Genomic DNA, 23,290 nt, shown 5'->3' on the forward strand with positions numbered 1-23,290 from the left:
GTTGATCTGCCTACTCTGCTCCCCACTCTGTCTCTGGTGAATCCTCTCACTGCCCCTGCACCTCTGGCCTATACCCCAGTTCTGTCTGAATGAATAAATCTTTAAAAATAACTTTAAAAAATTTTTTTTAATATTTTAAGGTAAAACTACTGTCATTTCACTTTAAACCTTAGAAAGCAAAACATAAAACAGAACCCCATGTGGATTTTAAAAATAGTCTTCCTGTGATAAGGAACTAACACACATTTGAAACCATTTACAAGCATAAAGATTTCCTATTAAGACATTTTAAAACCTATCACTCACAACAAATTTCCATCAGAGGCCTGTGCATTAAGCTCATTATGAACACATCTTGCAGTCAATGAGCTGATTAAATTCCCCTTCCCCACTCTGCTTCTGACTCTTGCATTGTTAAGACAATACTATTACTATTCAAACAAATGTACAAGTTGAATATGCTACTTATTCTTTTGGTCTGAAATTTCCATTCAAAAATGTTAAAATACAGGTAAAAATATCTGGACCAGTCCTCACTGGTGGCACAAGGGGTTAAAGTGCAGTACTATGCAGTTATCCACAGCCACGGCAGCATGAGTTTAATCCCTGTCCAGGGAGCTGACCCACAAGATACAGCAGACCTCCCCTGTCTCGCCCACTCCCCTCAGCAGTATATGTCAGCGGATCTGCGGTTGCACTTCCCACTCTGTCTCTGATGAATCCTCTTACCCCTACACGTCTGGCCTGTACCCCAGTTCTTGTATGCATAAATAAATCTTTAAAAAAAATTATCTGGACCATGTTTTACTATCAACAGGTAAACAGTAAGTAGAAAACATGTTAATTTTCCCTAATTTACTATAGAAAATGACAAGTTAGAAAACAAGTTAGGAACAAAACTTTTCTTTTCTTTAGTAGTTTCTTCCAAAAATTAAGTCAACTTATGGGGGCCCTTTCTGGTGGTGCAATTGGTTAAAGTACAGCACTATGAAGCTAGCCAAAGCCACTGCAGCATGAGTTCAATCCCAGGCCAGGGAAATGACCCACAAGGCACAGCAGACCTCTTCTGATCTGCCTGCTGCTCCCCTCAGCAGTGTATTTCAGTGGATCTGCCTGCTCTGTTCCCCACTCTGTCTCTGGTGAATCCTCTCACCACCCCTGCACTGGGCCTGCACCCCAATACTGTACACATAAATAAATCTTTTTTAAAAAATTAAGTCAACTTCTACTTACACAACTGATAAAAAAGGTGGACTTGTGTCTAATAGTACTTAATGTCTGAAATTTCTCTTTTCTCAAGTTTTAGGGTTTAGTCTTCAACATCCCTGCTCTAATGGAGAAGCTTTAGAATGCTCGCAATGTTGTTTCCCAGACTCATCCTCCCCACACAAGATCTGGCTGTACTCTACTCACAACACCCAGGAGACACAGATAAAGAAGGGCAAGTAAACAGAGTCCTCACTACTTTTTCTGGATCTTAACTCAGGCAACGTCAGGAATGTCCCAATTCGACCTTTCACCATCTCCAGTATACACAGTTTCTTATCGAAATGGCAGCCAGACAAAAACAGTATAACATAAAAGAGGAGGATAAGGCCCTCCCTGGTGGCACAGCGGGTTAAAGCACAGCACTGAGAATCTAAAAGCCACTTCCTCATGAGTTCGATTCCCGCCTGCCCCGGAGGTGACCACATGGCGTGGCAGACATCTCCTGACCCGCCCGCTGCTCCCCTCAGCAGTGTACTTCATCGATCTGCCTGTTCTGCTCCCCACTCTGTCTCTGGTGAATCCTCTCACCCTCCACATCTCTGGCCTGTACCCCAGTTCTATATGATAAATAAATAAATCTTTAAAAAAAAAAAAAGAGGAGGATAAATGACCTGAATAAATAAGTTATGCAACTGGTTTCATTTTTCAAAATCACTACAAAAGTATTAACTAGGGATCCTTTTTTCTATTTCAGTTCTTCTTGTTCTTTGTTTCTATTCTTTTCTTTATCTCTATTTTTTTCCTCCCATCTCTTCTACTTAAGTTTTACAACTGCCAATGTACAGACATCCATCCTCAGATACACTAATTAAGATTCAGAATTCTTACCCTAGAACTTTTAACTTTAAACATTTCTGCAAACTCTAGCACAACAGCAAGGTTTGCTGATGGAAATTTTATAAGCATAAAAACTAACATGAATGTGATGTTACAAAACCAATTTGTGTCTTATTTATAACAATAGCATTTTCATTCTAAAAAATAAAGAGACTCTATTGGTATTATTTGACCTACAGATAAGGTTGGTATGCAGTGGACTGCAGAACCAAAAAATCCACAACCAACTTAAATAAGTCTACCAGTAGATTGAGTTTAGATCCAAAATTTAGGTGACACATTTTGATGTACAATAGAATCACCTTGCCCAAGTTCTAAGCAATTATCAAGTTTTGACTGTAGTTCAATATTTGTCCAATAGATGTCTTTATTCCTCAACCAATCAAAGGGAAGGCACAACAATAAACAATAAAAAAAATCTAATGGTCACATACCAATGTAATTTCAATATAAACAGGAAATACATGGCGTAATTGAATTTTTTCCTCCTTTGGCTTTATAGGGGAATTATTTACCTGATATGTATGGAATTATGTTCAAAAGTAAAATGGAAAAACCAATCACAGATATTACTATGGATATGAATGCCACTTAAATGTTATGGCATTTCACCAGCCTAGGATTCAACTGATTATAAACACACATCATTGTTTTTGGTACTGACAAGAAAAGGGGGAAATGCCTCCCAAAAAATCATGACACTATAGTTGTCAATTTATTTGAGTTCAATCTAAAATGAATGCTTCATTTTTTTTAATGAAGAATTACCCAGAAGACTGAAAAATTACCAATAGTTAAATAGTCAGATCAACTCTGAGTTTCCTCTCTGAAAAATAAGTGACCGCGCGTCCTCTCATTCTTTCTTGCTGTGCCTCCATGGTAGCAAATGACTTTTATTATATATCTTTTACAGCAAGGCAACAGCTTCCATGGAAACCATAAAGCAAACAACTTTCACTGCTGCCAAGAACCTTATAAGCATACCTAAACTGAATTAACTATTTACTTTCTCTTATTAATTTACTTATATTGAGCTGTACCACTACTTTCTCTGATTCTGTTTTTTGTTGCATGGGTCTCTATGAACAAAAGATGGTTAGCAAACCAAGAAAATTCTGCACCCCTCTAACAACAAAGTAAGTCTGCAATAACCAGGGGGCCAAAAAATTACCACTCCAGCATACATACTAGATGATGTCATCTCATATAGGAGAATAAATCTTCCAAATAGAAATCAACAAAGCACCAAATACCAAAGAAATTCCCTTCCACTAGCTTAGCAGAACATACACATTTAGCAAGGTTAAGAGACTGATTAATCAGGGAAAAGTAACAATAAATCTGAACAACTGAAGAAGTAGTCACTCACCTCTCTCAACATATTGTTCTCTTTTTCCTTCTGCTCCAGGAGGCTTTCTAGGTGGTGGACGTGCATCTCTGCCTCTGCCAGTCGTCTCGTTCTCTCGTGATCTTCCTCAGTAGCTTTAGCAGAAAGTCCTTTGCTCTGCAACATCTCTAGGAGTTTTTTAATGGATTCATCCCTCGCATTTAGGGTTTGCTTCTGCGTTTCAATACGAAGTTCCATTTCCTCCAGAGTCTTTCGGAGAAGAAACAGCTCTTTGGCCTGCCGCTCATGTTCAGCATGTAGCCTCTGAAAGTTCTCCTCTGTCAGCTCTGCTACGCAAGGCTCACCAGTCCTAGTGCTACTATCCTGCTGAAACAGCTGATTCAGGTCCCTCTGGATCCGCAATTCATCCTGGAGAGCCTGGATTGTCATTTGCATGTGCTAGAATCAAGACAAAAAAGAAAACCTCAAATCAGCTTTCCTCCTAAAGTAGAAAAACAGCGAGTTAAGGAGAGTAAGAAAGTAAGAAAAATTTAATGATTTAGGATTCACATTACTGTTTTACACTGTTTTTAAAAAATGATTGCAATTATCACTTCTCAGCCTTTTGGCTAAGATCAGTGTAAAAAATTACTGAAATCATCTGTAAAATGCAGGTAATTTAAGTTGTATGTATTCTCAATGGGAAATAAGTATGGCAGCCCTTCACTCTACATAAGCCATGACAAAAATAAAGACACTTCAAAATTAGTAGAAGGTATTATACAGAAATTAAGGAGACAGAAGGGGCAAAGAGAGGAAAACCCTACCAGGATATAAGCAGTCATACAAAACTTTTCACCAAAACTTACAGGATAGCAAATACAAATTTCTTCTAAGAATTTTACATTTAAATTTATACACTAAATAATAAATATTGGTATTTAGTTAGTAGTCTCTATATACCAACTTGTGCCAGGCAATTTTTTGTGCTATCTCATTTATACAAAGTGAATCACTGTGACACAAGTTTTACAGTTTTTATTTCAATGATGATAATAGGCTGAGAGGCTTCACTAATTTGCCCAACACAACACAATACGTAATAGAGCTAGCATTCAAATCAATTTCTCCAGTCCACAGAAACTAGTATTACTCAAAAGTGGTAATATTAACTGAAAGCTTTAAAAAAAAAAAGACAATGTGAACCTTTTATACAGGTGAAGATTAACAATACAGGTAGATGATCAGATGAAGATGCTGGTGCAGATAAAAACCACACTCAGCACTTCCAATCCCTCTAACCATTGCAGTGAACTCAAAACATGCACTTCGCTATTCTGTTACACACTCCTCCAACCACCTGCCCGCAATCCATCTTTTTCAAGTGTTTTCTTATCCCACCTATTATACCTTATTATCTCCCTATTATTGATAAATATGTTTTCAGATTTAGGTTATTGCTGGAACAATACTCTCTTCAAACTTCCACTGCATCTACCTTTTATTCTTTATTATGTTGCTCTACACCCATAAAGGCTTTAAGTTGGTTTGAATTCATTTCCAGGAGCTTTATCCATTGAGCTCATTCATACTTTTCTTGCCTCGAAAGAAACAGCATACATTTGTGAGTATCTGAACAAAACTTAAAAGGTACTAGAGTTTGTCTAAAACCATTAAAAATCTTCATGATGAGGCCCTCCCTGGTGGCGCAGCGGGTTAAAGCACTGCACTAAGAAGATTTAGCCACTTCCTCATCAGTTAGATTCCCGCCTGCCCTGGAGGAGATCCACATGGCGAGGCAGACCTCTCCTGACCCCACCCGCTGCTCCCCTCAGCAGTGTACTTCGTTGATCTGCCTGTTCTGCTCCCTACTCTGTCCCTGGTGAATCCTTTCACCCTCCGCATCTCTGGCCTGTACCCCAGCTCTGTATGAATAAATAAATCTTAAAAAAATAAATAAATAATTAAAACATTAAAAAAAAATCTTCATGATGAAACCCAAATGCTAGCCTCATTTAGAATTACATCTACTTGCTCCTATCTCCTGTACAGATTGCTGCCTAAATGAGCTACTAGGCAAATCATGTGGCCTCCCCAGCCTGTTTCTTTATCTTTATACAAACAATGGGCATGGCTCTATCATCTGTCAAACTGCTCGGGGCTTGTTGTAAATTCACAAATTCCATCGTTTTTTCCAAGCACGATAGCAATCTTTTTATTTATTTTTTGAGGATTTTACTTAGAGTCGCAACCTTAGTAATCACATATTAGAATAACCATGGAGCTTGTGAGAAACTCCAAAATCCAGACCAATTCTCAGAGATTCTGCATTGATTGACCTGATGTTCACTTTGTTTTGTTTTTGATTTTTAATTTAAATAAAGAGCCCACAGTTAAAACTCTGAAAACTAAAGTTCCAGTAACAGTCTGTCTGAAAGCTATATGGTATTTGTTCTGGATAAAGCACACGAGTCTCACCTGAGACTGTACTTTCCAAATTGCCTTTTTATTGTTGTTTCTAAATAAACCTATTCTGTTGGTGAAATAACTGGTGGCTTTCTATTGAGATCAACCTTTCAGAGGTCATTTCACACCAACCCTTTCAGATTCCATTCTCATGCTCAACATTATTAGGTGAGCTATGAAAAGGAAGGTAACTATAGTCATACACCAGTTAATGACCAAGGATACATTCTGCCAAAATGCATCATTAGGCAAATTTACTATGCAAACATCATTAAGTGTAGCCGTCACCAAGTGGCAACCTCCCCCAAACCCCATAAGGCAGGGTCCATTTGCCTAGTGACTGAAAGTCACTTATTCTACAAACCAGGTTCTGTTCAACAAGCCAAGCTCTTTATTGCCTGACATGGAGAAAGGAGAAGTTGTGTTTGAAAGCACCTTCTCCCCATACCTTAGGGGAAGACAGGTGTGTTCAGGATGGAGTCTTGGTGGTTGTACTCAGGTTTCCTTTTGCATCCAGCACTTTTTTCACTTGCCCTTTTGGCACTAGCCACTCAGTCACCACCTTGGGAACAGCCAGCTGGGTCCAGCTGTGGGTATCACAGTCCCACTTCAACTTCTTATAAAAGAGCACACAACTTGTTGCAAACATCATTCCACTAGCATATCTACCTCAGGGTTAAAAAGTTACACAAACCCAGATGGTACAGCCCACAACACACCCAAGCTATATGCTCTCGCCTACTGAGACCATCATCACCTATGCAATTTTCTTTGTCCAAAATATTAAGTGATACATCACTGTTGAGCCACCAGCAGTTCCTATTTAATTGCTCAAAACTTTAAGAATCGCAGAAGCAATTCAAACACACACTATTTTAAGAGACAAGACACAAATTGTCTTGTTATTTGTTAACTGATTTGCCATTAAAAATTCTTACAAGGGCGTCCCCTGGTGGTGCGGCGGGTTAAAGCACAGCACTAAGAAACTAAAGTCACTCCAGCATGAGTTCGATCCCCCACCCTGGAGGTGATCCACATGGCCCAGCAGACCTCTCCTGACACCCCCGCTGCTCCCCTCAGCAGTGTACTTCATCAGTCGGCCTATTCTGCTTGCCCCTCTGTCTCTGGTGAATCCTCCTACCACCCCTGCACCAATGGCCTGTACCCAGTTCTGCATGCATGCATAAATCTTTTTTTAAAAAAATTCTTAGAAATACTATCATTTAAAAAATCCAACTTAAACTTATTCAAGCATATCAATCCAAAATTGTAATTTAAAAACATATTACCAGTTAAAGTGCTGCCCCGCCACCACCAACATGGAGCTCTGTGCCAAGTCCCTTCTTAGTGCTCAAAGTCCCAGTTAGTGCTAAAGGTCAAGCTGGGTGCACATACACAGAATGGTGTACACTCTGATGCTGGAGTCTTATTTCCTCATCACTGGGAGGACAATTTGTGATTATGTGATTGTGGAAACTCCAAGTGCTGGCTCTATGATATGAACATAGGCAACAAACACCAGTAGCCTTCCTGGCCTGCAGTCAATGGACAATGTAGGAAAGAAGGATTGCATCCAGCCTCCTAGTTACAAAGGGAGGTTGAAGTTTCATAATCCTGAACTAATTCAGTGTTCCAAATATTCTAAAACTCAACAGATTCCTTCTTCACCAGATTTGTCTGTGCCTGCTGAGTTTCATTCATGAGAATGTAAACACCCATGCTCTTACGGGCAGAGCACCTTTTGCGAAGAAATTAATGGATTTGCTCCTGTTAGTGCTTTAAACCTTTGATATGAAATATGTACAAGGATGAAAAGAAACTGTAGGAAGGACATCTAGTGAAACTGTAGGAAGGACATTGAAGCTTAGACTAAATGTCCTCTTGGCGTAAAAGAGAAAAGTATCACAGTATTTTCCCTAGTGACCTATCCTTATGTATCAATGATGTCCAGTGACATTTTCTTCTTAGTTTTTCCTTTCTTAAAGAAAAATATACTTCATGTCTACAGACACAACACTGAATGAAGTGATTGTATTTTACAACCATCCCTTAACAATTTTTTGGAGATTAAATTTCTAAGTTTCAGAAATGACAAATCAGGAAGTGGGATCTCCTCAAATAAGGACCATAGACAGCTGCTCAGTTTCATCTCTGGTGCTTTTCCTTCAAATATGCATGTTATTGCAAACTGTGTTTTCTGAAAAAATTATGAAAAGAACAGAAATACTTTTTCTGGCTTAGAACAAAGGCATGAGTACCAACTTGAGTATGCTCCATATGAAAATGTGTCTAGGACATGAAATCAAGGCTCTAAAAAAATCTTTTTGTCATCAGGTTAAGACATTTGTTTCCACAGGTATTTAGAATGTAAGTATTATGATAATGTATTATAGTTTCAAGCAGCATGTCTCTAAAAATTAGAAAAGATGGGGCCATAACTGACCAACCTTAATAGCACTGAGGATAATTACAAAAGAGGAGGGAGGACCAAACACAATGATGACATGGTAACAGAGCTATCTCTATAGTAAGGAGTACTATGCTCCCTGCCCCATCTAATGGGGATGGAGCAGAGCAGCCGCCAGGTGAAGTCATATAACACAAAGGCTGATGAGCCCAATGAAGACATGAGTAAAGACAAGGAAAGAGAGACAAGTGGAGTGGGCTTACTTGCTTCTCAGCTTTGCACTTGTACTAGAACTTGGGGGACTTAAAAAACACACATGGAGGACCTGTAGAGACACTTGGGGAGGTTGACAAAAGCAACTGTCATCTTGATTTATTCTTTGATTTTTGCCCCTTTTGTGGCAGACTTGCCTGATCCTTCCCGCCCCTTTCCTATTGCCAGTCAGAAGGTGCCTTAGACTTGGCAGCAAGCTTTTGGGCTCCCATGGGCCCTATGCAGGTCAATCCTGTTTGACTGGGCATTTGTCCACGGTGGACAGCTAACTTTAGGTGCTTTACTGGGAAAATAGTACCCTTTCTATGTTTCTCTGTACACACCAACACTATTAAAGTTCTCCTTTACTAAGAGTATGCTTTGTCTTTGTACGCATGGATGGCTGGATTACTTTAGAGCACTAAAGTTTGGGGTCCCATGTGTCCCACAACATGAAAAGTAATGAATTATAAATGAAAATTAAAGAACATGAAAAAAGAATATTAAAACAATGGCTTAAAGGTATTCTTTTCAATAAGAAAAGGTTGGAGAGGTTTTTGGGGTTTTTTTGTTTGCTTCTGATGATCTCCTTAGCATTTTCTTTTATAGAAGCATATCAAAGAAGAAAACTACAAGTTACCTAAACAATTAACCAACTTTATACTCAATGAAAAAGAAAGGCTATAACTGTAATGCAACCTAACTTTTTTAACTGTGCATACAGTTGCAATTTTAAGCAAACAGGAAAAAGTTAATGATTACAAGGCTTTGGTATTTCATTCGCAGTAAAGGCATTGACCCTAAGACAAAGATAACAAAAAATATCAATAAACACCAAACTGCAGGGCCCTACCCAGTGGCACAACTGGGTAAAGCACAGCACTATGAAGCTGGCCGCAGCCACTTCTACATGAGTTGGATCCCCAACCAGGGAGCTGACCAACATGGCACAGCAGACTTCTCCTGTCTCACCCACAGCTCCCTTAGTAGTGTACTTTGTCAATCTGCCTGTTCTGCTCCCCACTCTGTCTCTGGTGAATCCTCTCACTACCCCCTGCAATTGTGGCCTGAAACCCAATTCTGTGTGCATAAATAGATATTAAAAAAAAAAAAAACACCAAACTGCAGGAGTATATTATATAGCATCTTCTTTTTAAGTAAAAATATAAAATTATCATGATTAGGAACAAGTTAGGAATTACATGAAACATTTAGCAGAGGAAAGTCTGAAAATAAGTGAATATTATTTCAATCCTCACTTCATTGCTTAAAAAGTCAAGTTTAAATCCTTAGGTACTTTCATTATAGATACATTATTTAAAAAAAAAAAAGCACAGACTATACATATATTTTATATATATGCACTCAGAGTAAAATACTTTAATACCACAACATTGTAATATTTAAAAGTCAGTATGCTAGCAATTTTAAATTCATTAATTCTTTGCTTTTGTTGGTAAAACCAATTTTATAGTTTGTGGTACAACATTCAGACTCACTGAGGACAGGCCATAAGCAGTGTTGGAAGATTGCCATGCAGAGAAAGACAAATAAAATATTCAAATATAATGACAGATGTTTCTTACTGTAGAAAAAAGTAAATAGAAATATGGGGGATAGGAGTGGCAGAAAAACTAGAATATGAATCCTGTGGTGCTGGAATAGAATTGAAAGTATCGATGTGAACTCATTGTTTAACACAGAGATAATAACAAATGTGTATATATGTATAAATATGCATGTGTATTCTATGCACACACCCTAGCTCTGTTCATGGATAGGGACTGAAAACTGTAAATTATCAAGAGCAATGAGCACAACTGAAGTTCAGAACTTAGTTTCTAAATATTTTCCATTGAAAGCAACCAAGATTCTAAGAAAATGCTGATTCTAAGAGGCAGCATGGAAATTATATGGTAGCTCTAGAACCTGTTATAGAAGAAAGTGCTCTAAGAACAAAGAGATCATATCAAATAGAATGCAATCATGAATGACTCCCAACTGACCAATTCTAGGGCAAGCTGACCATCAAAGTAAGTAATGAGGGTTACACACAATTTATGGAAAAATCAGGAACCGGGATTTTGTGATTTGTAATAACTATATGCCTGAGTTTTGTAGCACAGAGCTCTCAAAACCTTTGGAATTTCCTAAGAATAGCCTTCAGTGATGTATTTTGTTATGCTAATGAGGTGGTTTTAGGAAAACATTTAATGGAGTTTGGAGAACCAAACCTGTGATTTAGAAAACTGGAATTTTCAGTCCCATCCACCGCCCATCCACCTACAAGTATAGGAGATTGCAGGTTGAATCAATTAACAATGGCCAATGGCTAAAATCCAAACGTACATGTTTCAGAACACTTGCAGGTTGGTATTCAAGTGAAGGTACTAGAAAGTGGCAAAAGTGACGCATGGAAATGCCAAACTCCTTTCCCACACCATGCCTTTCCAGCTGGCTATAATATCATATAATTCAGGACTATATTCTTTTATAATAAACTAGTAATCTGGTAGATAAGTTGCTTGTCTGCTATCAAATTAATCAAAATCAAGCAAAGGGTCGTGGGAACCTTGTAGGACTGAACCCTTAACCTTCAATTTATAAGGAAACACACACACACTTTCTCACTCATTTGCACACTACAAATTGAGTCCAGAACACTTTTCTGTTGCATTTTCCATTACAAAGTAATAAATACATCATGTTAAACATTTTAAGAAATATAAATTTACAAGGAAAAACTCATGTGATTCCTTTGATTTTCCTTGATAAACAGGTTCAACTTTCTAGCAACAGAAAATGACTCCTAATCAATTAATAACACAGAAATGTTTAACTGTGTTAACAGTAGTACATATGACAAAACCTTAAAAATCTAAAAGAATGCTAATGAATATATGACATATCTCATACAGTCATTTTATACTAGAAATAACCATTCCATATTAAATTTTTAAAAGTAGTCAGAGTGTGTGTGTTTGTACACACACACAGACTGACACACATGAGTATAGTATCAAATGGGTATGATGATGACAGAACTACGGGAGAGTGGAGCTTTTTCCCCCTAAATACAGTGTGTGTGGGTGTGTATAGAAGAACTGGGGTGTAGGCTAGAGGTGCAGGGGGTGGCGAGAGGATTCACCAGAGAGAATAGGGAAAGAACAGGTGGATTTACTGAACCACACTGCTAAGGAGAGCAGCGAACAGGACAGGAGAAGAGAGGTCTGCTGTGCCACATGTGGGTCAGCTCCCTTGGGATCAAACTCCAGCCACAGCAATGATGGTGTGCTGACACTTAACCCCCAGGCCACCAGCGAGGCTTAAGATATTTTAGCATATGTATTTATTACTTTGTAATCCAAAAAAAAAATGACTCTATAAACTACTGTATTATCTATCCAGTGTCTGGAAAAAAGCAACATTATTAAAGCATAATGTCTGCTTCCAGAAGCCAACTTAATTGTATTTTATAACATAAAAGAGGCCAAATAAAGTATTCTTGAAGAATACATAGAACAATATTCTTAACAGTATGATGCTGATAATTCCTTCCACAAGCTCCAATGTCAGGAGTAAAATTGTCTCCAGTCAAGAAACTCTGATTACAATAATTAAACATTTAGTACACTAAATGTTCACTATAATTCACAGACTAAAACTAAAAAACAGGTTAGATGTTCAAATATACCTGCTATGAAAATTCACTTCTCATCCAGTATCACCCAGTTTCAAGTTCAAAGTTCACATAAACATAAAATTTAGGTAGCAAATAACCTGAAATCAATATATACAAACTTTATTAGGCAATATAAATGAACTCTCTAGAATCACTGGAACCAGAACTCTCACTTAAGCAATAGAGTTTACAGGCACAGATATAATGACAAAGACACTCTAAAATCATCTTGTACTCTAACAAAGCACCAATCAGAGTTTATGCCTATCCTTTAGCAATTCAGAAGTCACTATTTGACATTTGGAACAAGACTATCATAGGACCTTTGAAATCAAAATGTCAAGCTTATACAATCAGCCACAGCAATTGCTCTAAGAAACAGTGGCAAAAATGGAATGCAGTGGAAATGGTAAACTCCAAAGGACACACATACAATCTGTATGCTCTAAAGTACCTTTTCATATGGTGAATCAGTTCACACATGAGCATGACAGAGGACTATCACACACCAAAGTTGCTCTGGTTCACAAACAATTTTTCATATGCAAAGAAACAACAAAGGGCAGAAGCAGACAGCCTTCGACAGGAAAGGAAAATGCCCTCCGCCTGGCTGCTGCATAAACAGGAATCCTTTCAACTCTATTTTTAGAAAGTTAAAGACAGCACCTGCAGCCAGTGTCCCCTTCCTGCAGGAGCACACCCCAAAGCACTTGAGGCTCTGTTCAAAGTAGGACATACTTATTTATGCTCTCACTCAAAGATCCACTTCTATCTGCACTGACTCGGCTCTGCGCAAGCAAGCAAGCCTTTCTACTCAGTTATTTTTATTAGTTATTAATATCTGCTGGAGGAGTCTACAGACACAGTGATCTGCACTCCTGGAGTTAGATCTAAGACACAATGATCTGCATTCCTGGAGTTATCCAAGTCGTCTTTTGAGGTACTATTTATAATTTCCATCATCGTTTTGGTTATAAAGTTGCATGCATTTTTTTTTAAAGATTTATTTATTTATGCATACAGAACTGGGGTACATGCCAGAGGCTCAGGGGCGGCGAGAAGCTTCACTGGAGACAGAGTGGGGAACAGAACAGGCAGATAGATGAAGTACACTGCTGAGGGGAGCAGCGGGCGGGTCAGGAGAGGTCTGCCAAGCCATGTGGTCTCCTCCGGGGCAGGCGGGAATCGAACTCATGCGGAAGTGGCTTTAGCTTCTCAGTGCTGTGCTTTAACCTGCTGCGCCACCAGGGAGGGCCCAAAGTTGCATGCATTTTGAGTAGTCTCCCCCAAATCTGAACTTCCCTACAGCAGAATTTTATAGAACCCAATGATCTCCACTATATACTAGTGACTTTTCAAAATGATTTGTCATCAAATGAACTGTAAAAACAATTAAAGTGCTTAATGATGAACTTATGTAGCAAAATAAAATTGAAAATATCTAAGCATACTGATCCCAAAAAGAAACTGTTGTACATGAATTTTATATTTTGATCATTCAGATATATATATCATAAATAATATATAACAATATTTATGTATGTGTACATATACGAATATTTCTACAGTGGGTTATAATAAAAAAAAGTGTATAGTTTATGGTAAATTATATGTCCCTAAAACAATTCAAAAGTTCAGATGTCATTAAATGGCTTAAGAACAATGTTAACCTGTGCGACAGACCTCTCCTGACCAGCCCACTGCTCCCCTTAGCAGTGTACTTCCTTGATCAGTCTGTCCTGCTCCCCACTCTCTCCCTGATGATCCTCTCACGGCCTCTGCACCTCTGGCTTGTACCCCAGTTCTGTATGCATAAATAAGTAAATAAATCTTTAAAAATAATAATAATAATGTTAACTACTAAAAGTTATTGAAAGTTTTCATGAAAATAACCACCATTTTGACCAGGCGAGAAAATAATAATAATAATAATGAACAGTCATATACCAGAGACATTTTGTGGGGGTGGAATGGGGAATGGGATCAAAAATGGGGAGGCAAGTGCACGGGACTATGGTGATGGCACATGGGTGACTCGGTGATGGGAAACCCATGGACATTACAATTGAGATAAAAATAAAATGTACAAAATGATGTAAAAAATAAACTACTATATTATAAAAAGATATTAAAAAAAAAGAAAAGAACCACCATTTTTAAAATGAAGGAAACACCTTCGTTAACATAATTTTCTTAATGGATCAGTCACACATAAAGCATCAATATCTGACAAGCCCAAAGAAGAGTAATTTTAACTTGAATTTATAACTAGGTAGGATACAAAACTATAAAGAGGGAAATTCCTTTTCAAATTAAAAATAATTTACTATTTCTTTTAAATAATTATACCATTTACGCTGCTTCATACAAAACAGTTTTAAGTATAATTTTCAGTTTCTTTTAAATTAAGATATTCAAACTTTAAATACATGAAGTATATTGGAAGTAATTTTTCTATAAGCAAAAAATAAAATCTTTTCAACTACAATCAAAAACTGGAAGATAAAACATAACTGTTTTATGCCAAATTATAATATATATCCCTAAAATAATTCAAAAGTTCAGTTGTCACTAAATGGCTTACTAAGAAATAATGCTGGGCTTCCCTGGTAACACTGGAGTTAAAGTCTGAGGGCTATCAAGCTATCACTAGCCATTGCAGGCACAAGTTGGATACTAGCCAGGGAGCTGAGCAAGGTGGCACAGTAGATCTCTCCTGTCTCCCAGGCTGCTCCCCTCAGCAGTGTACTTCAATAGATCTGCCTGTTCTGCTCCCCACTCTGTCTCTGGTGAATCCTCTTAACCCCTGCACCTCTGGCCTATACCCCAATTATTGTATGCATAAATGAATAAAAATAAAATACTTAAAGAAAAAAGGATAATGTTAACTACTACAAGTTACTAGAAGTTTTCATAAAGAAAAACATAATTTTTAAAATTTAAAGTGTTAATAAAGAAGGCCAACTTTCATTCACGTAATTTTCTTAACGGATCAATCACACATAAAACAGCACTATCTTGGCCCTCCCTGGTGGCGCAGCGGGTTAAAGCACAGCACTGAGAATCTAAAGGTGCTTCCGCATGAGTTCGATTCCCGCCTGCCCCGGAGGTGACCACATGGCGCGGCAGACCTCTCCTGACCTGCCCGCTGCTCCCCTCAGCAGTGTACTTCGTCGATCTGCCTGTTCTACTCCCCACTCTGTCTCTGGTGAAGTCTCTCACCGCCCCTGAGCCTCTGCCCTGTACCCCAGTTCTGTATGCACAAATAAATAAATCTTTAAAAAAAAAAACAAAACAGCACTATCTAGAAAGGATTATTTTCTTAGACCCAGTTTATGGGTGAAAACAGAATCCTAGAAAGAGGGAATAATATGAAGAAGAAACTGGAAAAAAATTTGGAAAGAAAATAACAAACAGGTATGTCAATGGTAATTAACAACTGTAATTACAGGAAATATGTGACAGGTAGAATGAATGGAAAGAAAGATGAATGAATGGACATAAAGGGAAAGACAAAGGACAAATTGAAGTTATCCACATATTTTCATTAGTTAGTTCCTACTTTCCAAGGTCATATACAAATCCTCACTTCAAAGAAAAGTGAGGAAAACTCACAGAAACTTAGTAAGCTCAGGGAATTCTGATACCAGCTCCAGAATTATAAAAAGAAAAACGAAAAAAACAGAGACATGATGAATAATGCCCTTCTGAAGAAGACAGCACCAACTCAGTCTCACAAAACTAACCGGGCTGGAGTTACCTATTCCAAAACACAACATCTATTTAAAGAATGAAAAAAAAAATCTATCAAGACTAAGCAAAAACTACCTTAACTGTTCTAGAATCAAGTTGCTAATAAAGTTCTAGAATCAAGTTGCTGAGGATGAATTCAGTTTTGTTGAAATGAATTACACCTATCAAAAATGTTTCCTCTTGACCCACATATCTGTGTAGGATGACATGATATTGAAGGAAAACAAGTCATTTAGAACTGAACAAACAATATAGTCATCTCTCAGCTTCTGGGTTCCTATGTTTTCACAACACTGTCACTTTTTTGTATAAATCATATATATAGCAAATTATCCTCCCCTCTTAGGTTTCCAGACACACAAATTGAGCTTATTATTCTATGAATTCTTCAAAGAAACTAAACAGAAAAACACAGGAAGGGTAAAATAATTACACGTCAACTTGTTTTGAAAATACATATACTCCGTTTAATGTTTTTCTCATATTGAATATACAACTAGACTGTACTTTTTTCTACTCTTGCTTTGCTGCCTAAAAGACTGATCAAGCCAATAAACAGAGCACAGTTGTTTCTGAAACTGGACTCCCCACAGCACTAAGGACTTGGAGCACGACTGGCTCTACAATGGGTCTGCCACCTAATTAGAGCATCATGTCTGCTTGACATCAACTACAAAGAGGACCACTGGCGTCTTTAAATCAGCATAAATAAAGCATCCAATGGGCAGTCACCCAACACAGGCAGACTGAAATACACTGCTGAGGGGAGCAGCAGGTGAGACAGGAGAGGTCTGCTGCGCCCTGTGGGTCACCTCCCTAGTCAAGGGTAGAACTCTGTACTACAGTGGCTACAGATAGCTTCAGAGTGCTTCACTTAAACCCCTGTGCCACCAGGGAGGCCCTGTAATAGTGTTTTAACAAACCTTCCTTGTGGTTCTCATCTACACTTAAGTTTAACACCAGGTGTAAAGCTGTGCACTCACCAGGAATATAGTTTACCCACCAAGAATAGAGTAAGAAAAGAAGCAGACTGGGGTAGAGGAGATAATCAGAATAAATTAAAAGTTTTGGTTCATTACCAATTCCCCTTCTTTTCACTGCTTCCAGCCTGAACCTCAAGAGGGTCACAGTCTTCCTTATTTCCAATTCTACTAGCATAAATTCATTTAGCACTCATATATTTCTATTTACATTGTACCTTGCATCTTTTAATTGTTGAATTTTCATGTACTATCCCATATCAATTAAATCATAATTTCTGGAGGTAGGAACTGATTTAAAAGATCTTAAAAGCTCCCCCCAGGCAATCAGTGTACAACCAGAGCTAAAAACCAGTCAGTTTAAATGAAAAATTTTGTCTCATTTGATATATGAGACAATGATTAGATCAAATTTGAGAAAATGATTAGATCAAAATCACTAGGGGCATAATTCTCAAAATAAGATAAAAAAGATAATTTCTAGTGGTACATATATGGCCTTTTTAAATAATAGCTGTGCATGTGTTTCACAGTTTTTTTATTGCAAATTATGTTTTCTATGAATGGCGATGAGAGTTTCATTTTAAAATAAGAATCTTTTTTTAAGTAAATCAATTACTTTTTAAAAAACTAAAGAACAAAACATATAATATCTTAGCAAACATTGCAAAAATAATACACAAATTAAAAAATGACTAAGATGCTTATTAAAATAGATTTCTAAGGTCTACCCAAGCAGTTCTAAACCATAAATTCTGAAAGTACAGCCCCAAAATTTATATTTTTAACGTAAGTTCCCATGCTTAATTTACAAAAGCTTGAGAAATGCTCTAAAAAGAGGATGTTGAGCCTTCTGTCACTAAGAACGAGAGTAGATGTGAAAGGAAAGCCTCTTGTTCCATTCATATTTTTTACCACCACTTTCTATTCTCACAAAAGGATGAGCCCAGTTACGCCTGCTGAGTGAGAGGGGAAAAGTAGTTTCTGCTTGAAGATTTAGCTCTTACCCTAATTTCCCATTACATCTCTTTACTGCCAGCCTAAGGAATCAGGAACTCACTCTTAATTTTGCTCTCTTTTCATCCCTCTCATCCTATCAACAGCCTTGAGCATGCCTCCCGTTACAATCAGATCATTTCTTGTTCCATCCACCTTTCCAACTACCCTGTGAATAATCTTGGCACAATCTTATCGCCTCCGGAGTGTATTTCTATTTTCAAATTCCAATGATAAACATTCTCTATCCATTTGAACTGCCCAGTGTTTTAAATTTTCATATATAATGGCATAATTAAAGACCACCTTACTGGACCTTCTTCCGAAGATTTCAGTTCACATACCAACTTTTCTCCATTTGTACTAGTCAATGGCTCAATCTTGACAGCATATTAGTTATTTGGGAAGCTCTGTAAAAATCCCACATGGAGATAATACTCAGCCCCAATTAAGTAAGAATCTCTGAAGGAAAGGGTGAGACTCAGGCATTTTTTTTTTTAAGTTTCTTAGTTAGGTGACAGCAACAACAGCCAAGATTGAGCACCATGAGCTAGGCTCAGCTAAAATACCAAAACAGATTTAAAGGTTGTCTGCCTCGGTAGACATTACTTCAGCCATTACTGTGCCTGCCTGACTAGGTCAAATACACGTTATTCTGACACAACAGTGACATCTGAGTACAGAAATTCCAAACTGCAATACTAATAAGCAAATATTTGTTTATATTTATCTTGACTATTTTGAAGAGAATCAAGAAATTGATTCTGTACTTGCTTATTAATCTGACTTTGAAGGTATTTTTAAAGCCAAACACCATACTTCCAAATAAGAACAGAATTTTTACAGAATTAAATTGCCACAGATTTAGACTTATAATTTTCTTCAGTACCTAAAATGGGCGGGTTTGAGACACCAGCAAGTAAGTTAAAATGGATAAACACTATCATATGTAACATACTGCCTATTTAATTATAATTTCGATACGATACATTACAGTTTCAATTGCTTCTTAATATCTGGAATTTAAGTCCCTTTCATTATTCATTACACTCAGAACAATTAGGTTTACTTATTCAATGCCTTGTACAGACTGCAGTCTACTATACTATTTATCTTTGAATTTATTAAATTCAGATTTTAAAACCTAGTTTGTACTAAATCTCACAAAAAAAATAATTACATCAAGTGAAAAGTAGTCTAAAAAAATAAACTTTATGAATTATTACAATGCTTAACTGTAGAAGGCTAAAATTCTTCTAATAAATGAACAATTGGCAAAGAGAGTCACAGTTGTATTCACTTCCTGCCATAAATGCCAACCGCAAGTACATCCAATTTTAAGTTCCTCATATGAAGCCAATGAGTGGGCAGAAGACAATCATAGCCAAAATGTGGAACACATGGTATTCATACTTTGGGGAAAAAAGCAGCAGTGGATTACAACCAGGAGGAGAAGCCATCTGTCACAAGAAAAAGAAGTAACTGTAAGCTGACGAGGACTATATAATATGCCACCTCAACATAAGCAAAGTCACGTTTCAGATTTCAATTCTATTTAACTCGTACAATGCACAAATGTTTTCAAAATTATTAGTGTCAAATTATAAATGGAACAGGAAAAGAAAAAAAAAACACCAACACTGTGACTCTATCAATAAACTAACTCCATCTTCCTATTAGGGCAGGACAACATTCCAAATAAAAAACATTATAAATGCAAAAAAATCAGAAATAAGACAACAGTTGGGCAAATTCAATTCCCTCTAGTTTATCTGCATTATCTTTCTTGTCTATGGACATCTGCCCAAAATGAAAAAAGAAAGCAACTTCTCAAATGTGAAGATAAAAGTGAACCACAAGTCAAAAAAATTAACCTTATCACTGTCCTCCCCTTCACCCATCGTGCAAAGAGCAATGGTCCTTTCTTGGGTTTCACCCTAGTAAGGTAAAACCTCTGGTCAATTAAATCGATTCTTTTTGAGGAATCTTAGTTCAGTGTTGTCCTACCTTCTCTGTTATGCCCATCAAAACGCCTTAAATCTACTAAGATGTCTCAAACACAGGTTTCTAGGCCTTGTGATCAAAGGATCATAAAACTGGCCAAACGTTAGTTATCACTTTCAAATCTCAATTCAAGTGGTATTTAATCCAGATAAATTGTAGCTACTAGATCCCTACCTCTTTAGGACAGCTTTTTATGCTGGCATTAGAATGTATAAAAGGTGTTTAAGAACACAATATATTATTTGTGAAATTCTAACTGGACAGACTAATTCTAGTTTAGGCGCTTCTTTCATTCAAGCAGTTCTTGAAACCTCACCTCCTCTCCTCAAACTTTTGTCTAAAAGAAAAAGAGATTTCCTCTAAAATAGATTCATTTTAATATTCAGCTACTGGCTAATTTAATTTTCTTTCAGAGCTTGACATATAAAGTCATTTTAATTCTTTCAAAAGTCAGTTAAATTTTCTTAATTAAAATATTGCTGTGTACTTCAAAAAGTTTAATTTTAAATTAAATCAATTGACTTAGGTATACCTTATGTTCCTTAAAAACAACATAATACTTATGATGAACAAAATAAAATTACTCTCTACCAGTTAACAGTGCAAGTGATTATTCCAATTAAATCAAAATTAAGCCAATGTGTGTGATTCAGAAATGAAAGATCTATTTGCTCAAGTCTGAAAAGTAGATCATTTCAACCAACAAATGTCTGCAGTAAATTCACTGAGATAAACAAACAAAAAATATATATATATAGTTCATGAAATAATTTTATGACATCTTCATGTGACAGTAATATTTTGAACAACTACAGAATACCAGTTCTCTCTTTTCCTAAAATAAGGTAATTGTGAAGAAAGTGTCCCATGTCTTTTAGCATAGTAGGAAGGAGGTGACAGTGGAGCACACTAGGCTTGAATCCTGCCTCTGCTCCTGAAGCTGTGTGACTTTGCTTGCGCAAATTACTTATTCTAAGCTTCAACTTTCTCATCAGTAAAAGAAAAATAGTAGTACCTACCCTGTAAGATTGTTTAAGTGAGCAATAATGTAGGCAGAGAACATAAAATATGGTCTGCTTCTCAAAAAACAAGTGTTAGCTATTTTTATTTATTCTGTTGTACAAATCACGTGTCACTCTGAATTTCAGAGAAAAGAATGGTCATGGTGAGGTCATGGTGCTTGGCAGCCAGTATAAGAATAAAGACACAGGTTAAAATAAACTAGATACTGGCAACATTTCTCTGTAAAGGGTCAGAAAATAAATATTTCAGGCTTAAAGGGTCATATGGATTCTATCACATCTACTCAACTATGCTGTTTTAGTGGAAAAAAGGGCATAGACATATAAATACATATGTATGTATGTGTTCCCATAGTACTTTATAAACATGATATTTCAGATTTTATATGTTTCACATGGTACAAATTCTTTTTTTTTCCAAATCAGTTAAAAGGAGTAAAAAATATCTTAGATTGTGGAGATACACAAACCCCTCCGGTAGGATTTGGCGCAGAGGCCATACCAAGCTGCACTGTGAACCAATGCTTCTTTAATGCCAGTCCATGATCAAGATTCTACCAGCCCTCAGTAAAATTATCACAGAAAAGTTAAAACTTATAACTGCTTGAAAAGAACACATCTTTGGCCCTCCCTGGTGGCTCAGCGAGTTAAAGCACAGCACTGAGAAGCTAAAGCTACTTCCCCATGAGTTCGATTCCTGCCCGCCTGGGAGGTGACCACATGGCGCGGCAGACCTCTCCTGACCCGCCCGTTGCTCCCCTCAGCAGTGTACTTCGTCGATCTGCCTGTTCTGCTCCCCACTCTGTCTCTGGTGAAGCCTCTCACCGCCCCTGAGCTTCTGGCCTGTACCCCAGTTCTGTATGCACAAATAAATAAATCTTTAAAAAAAAAAATGAACACACCTTTACTCTGAAATTAAGGCATTCCAATTCCTTTGGTGCAGCAATGTTTTCTCTCTTTTAAAATGATGATAAGCACATATGGCCAATTATCTTTTCTAAAACTATCTTTACTTAATTCTATTTCTGCCCTCACTCCCACTATTGAGGGGGGGGGCAGGGTAGGAGTTGTTTTTCTTTTAAAACTTGTGTATGAAATCCAAGCCTGGGAATCAATCTAAACCTTTCTGCCTCATCAAAACAGAGAAGAACTGGTATGTGTCATTTACACCTGCTGATGGAGACTGATTATTTAATCAAATTACATCTTCATCATCTGCTGAAACAATCATTTATATCTCTTTTCTCTGTCCATCTTCTTACACAAATGTTAACCCCCTCCCAAAAGTCTTTGGATTCTATGATACTTCCATTCTTGTATTTTCTCCTCCAACTGAAAGAGAGGAATTTTAACATAGCCTTTCACATTTAATAAATAACTGAATACACATTAACTTTTCAATTAAAATTTTAAACTGTTGTTTTGAACAGGTTACTCTTTTTAGTTTCTTCACTTACTTTATATGAGGACAAAAGCAGTTTTCTATAGGTGTCATGAAAGAAGCTAGTATGGAATCTGTGAATGCTCCATAAAAGTAGGTATAACATGTTTACTGGGTCTCTACAAGTGGTAATCAGAGGCAACACTGTCACCATAAGACATCATTTTCACTGACAAATCCATTATGGTACTTTTATGTGTACATAACAGGTAATATATAAGAACCAAAGAATACCAAATATAATGCTACATGTTTAATGTTAGTGGGGTAAGAAGTAGAGAGAATGTACACAAAGATCAATTTTTTAGTGACATACACATAAGTAAAATTTCAGCTAAAAAACTTTTTTACAGCACAGAAATTAATAGTTTAAAATATACAAAATTAGTAATATAAGCACTGTGTATTGCCCATCCTCAAAAAAAGTCCTCACTGACTTGTGAAAGTTAAACCTTCATATAAAGGTACATAGTTTAAATTATTTCTGGAGAGTTTTGGGCCGGGCTGACAAACCAGAAACTCCTCACCACAGAAAGAAAATAGAGCAGTAAAAAAATCAGTTCCAGCAATATTACATTCCTTTTGAGAAAGTACTCTGTAATTCATGGGTGAGTCATTTGGAAATAAAAATGTTAAATAACGGCTATGACTGTAACTAAAAATCCTGAGAGTTAATTAAACTACTCAAAGTTCCTAGTAACTCCTTCAGGAATATTAAGTACAGTGATGAGTTGTATAAATGAAACTTATTATCCAGTGTGACCTACTTTCTAGAAAAACTGTAAGTCCCATGCTACTATTTCACTTCTCCTACCAGACTGTAAAGTACATTTCATACTTTAAAAAAAAAAAAA

At 37.0% G+C, this 23,290-nt stretch overlaps 1 protein-coding gene across 15 annotated transcripts in view; it reads right to left on the reverse strand.

Moving 5' to 3' along the window:
- The window catches only part of ERC1 (ELKS/RAB6-interacting/CAST family member 1), a 302,503-nt gene that overhangs the window by 230,752 nt on the left and 48,461 nt on the right, over nt 1-23,290 (reverse strand). For all 15 annotated transcript variants that reach the window (XM_012732452.1, XM_012732450.1, XM_004692830.2 and 12 more), the window contains exon 3: nt 3,476-3,892. In XM_012732452.1, the coding sequence (XP_012587906.1) occupies nt 3,476-3,892 (417 nt within the window). The remainder of the gene's footprint in view (nt 1-3,475; nt 3,893-23,290) is intronic.

The sequence above is a fragment of the Condylura cristata genome, unplaced genomic scaffold (assembly GCF_000260355.1).
Source record: "Condylura cristata isolate star-nosed mole 26May11 unplaced genomic scaffold, ConCri1.0 scaffold00034, whole genome shotgun sequence".
NCBI classification, from domain to species: Eukaryota; Metazoa; Chordata; class Mammalia; order Eulipotyphla; family Talpidae; genus Condylura; species Condylura cristata.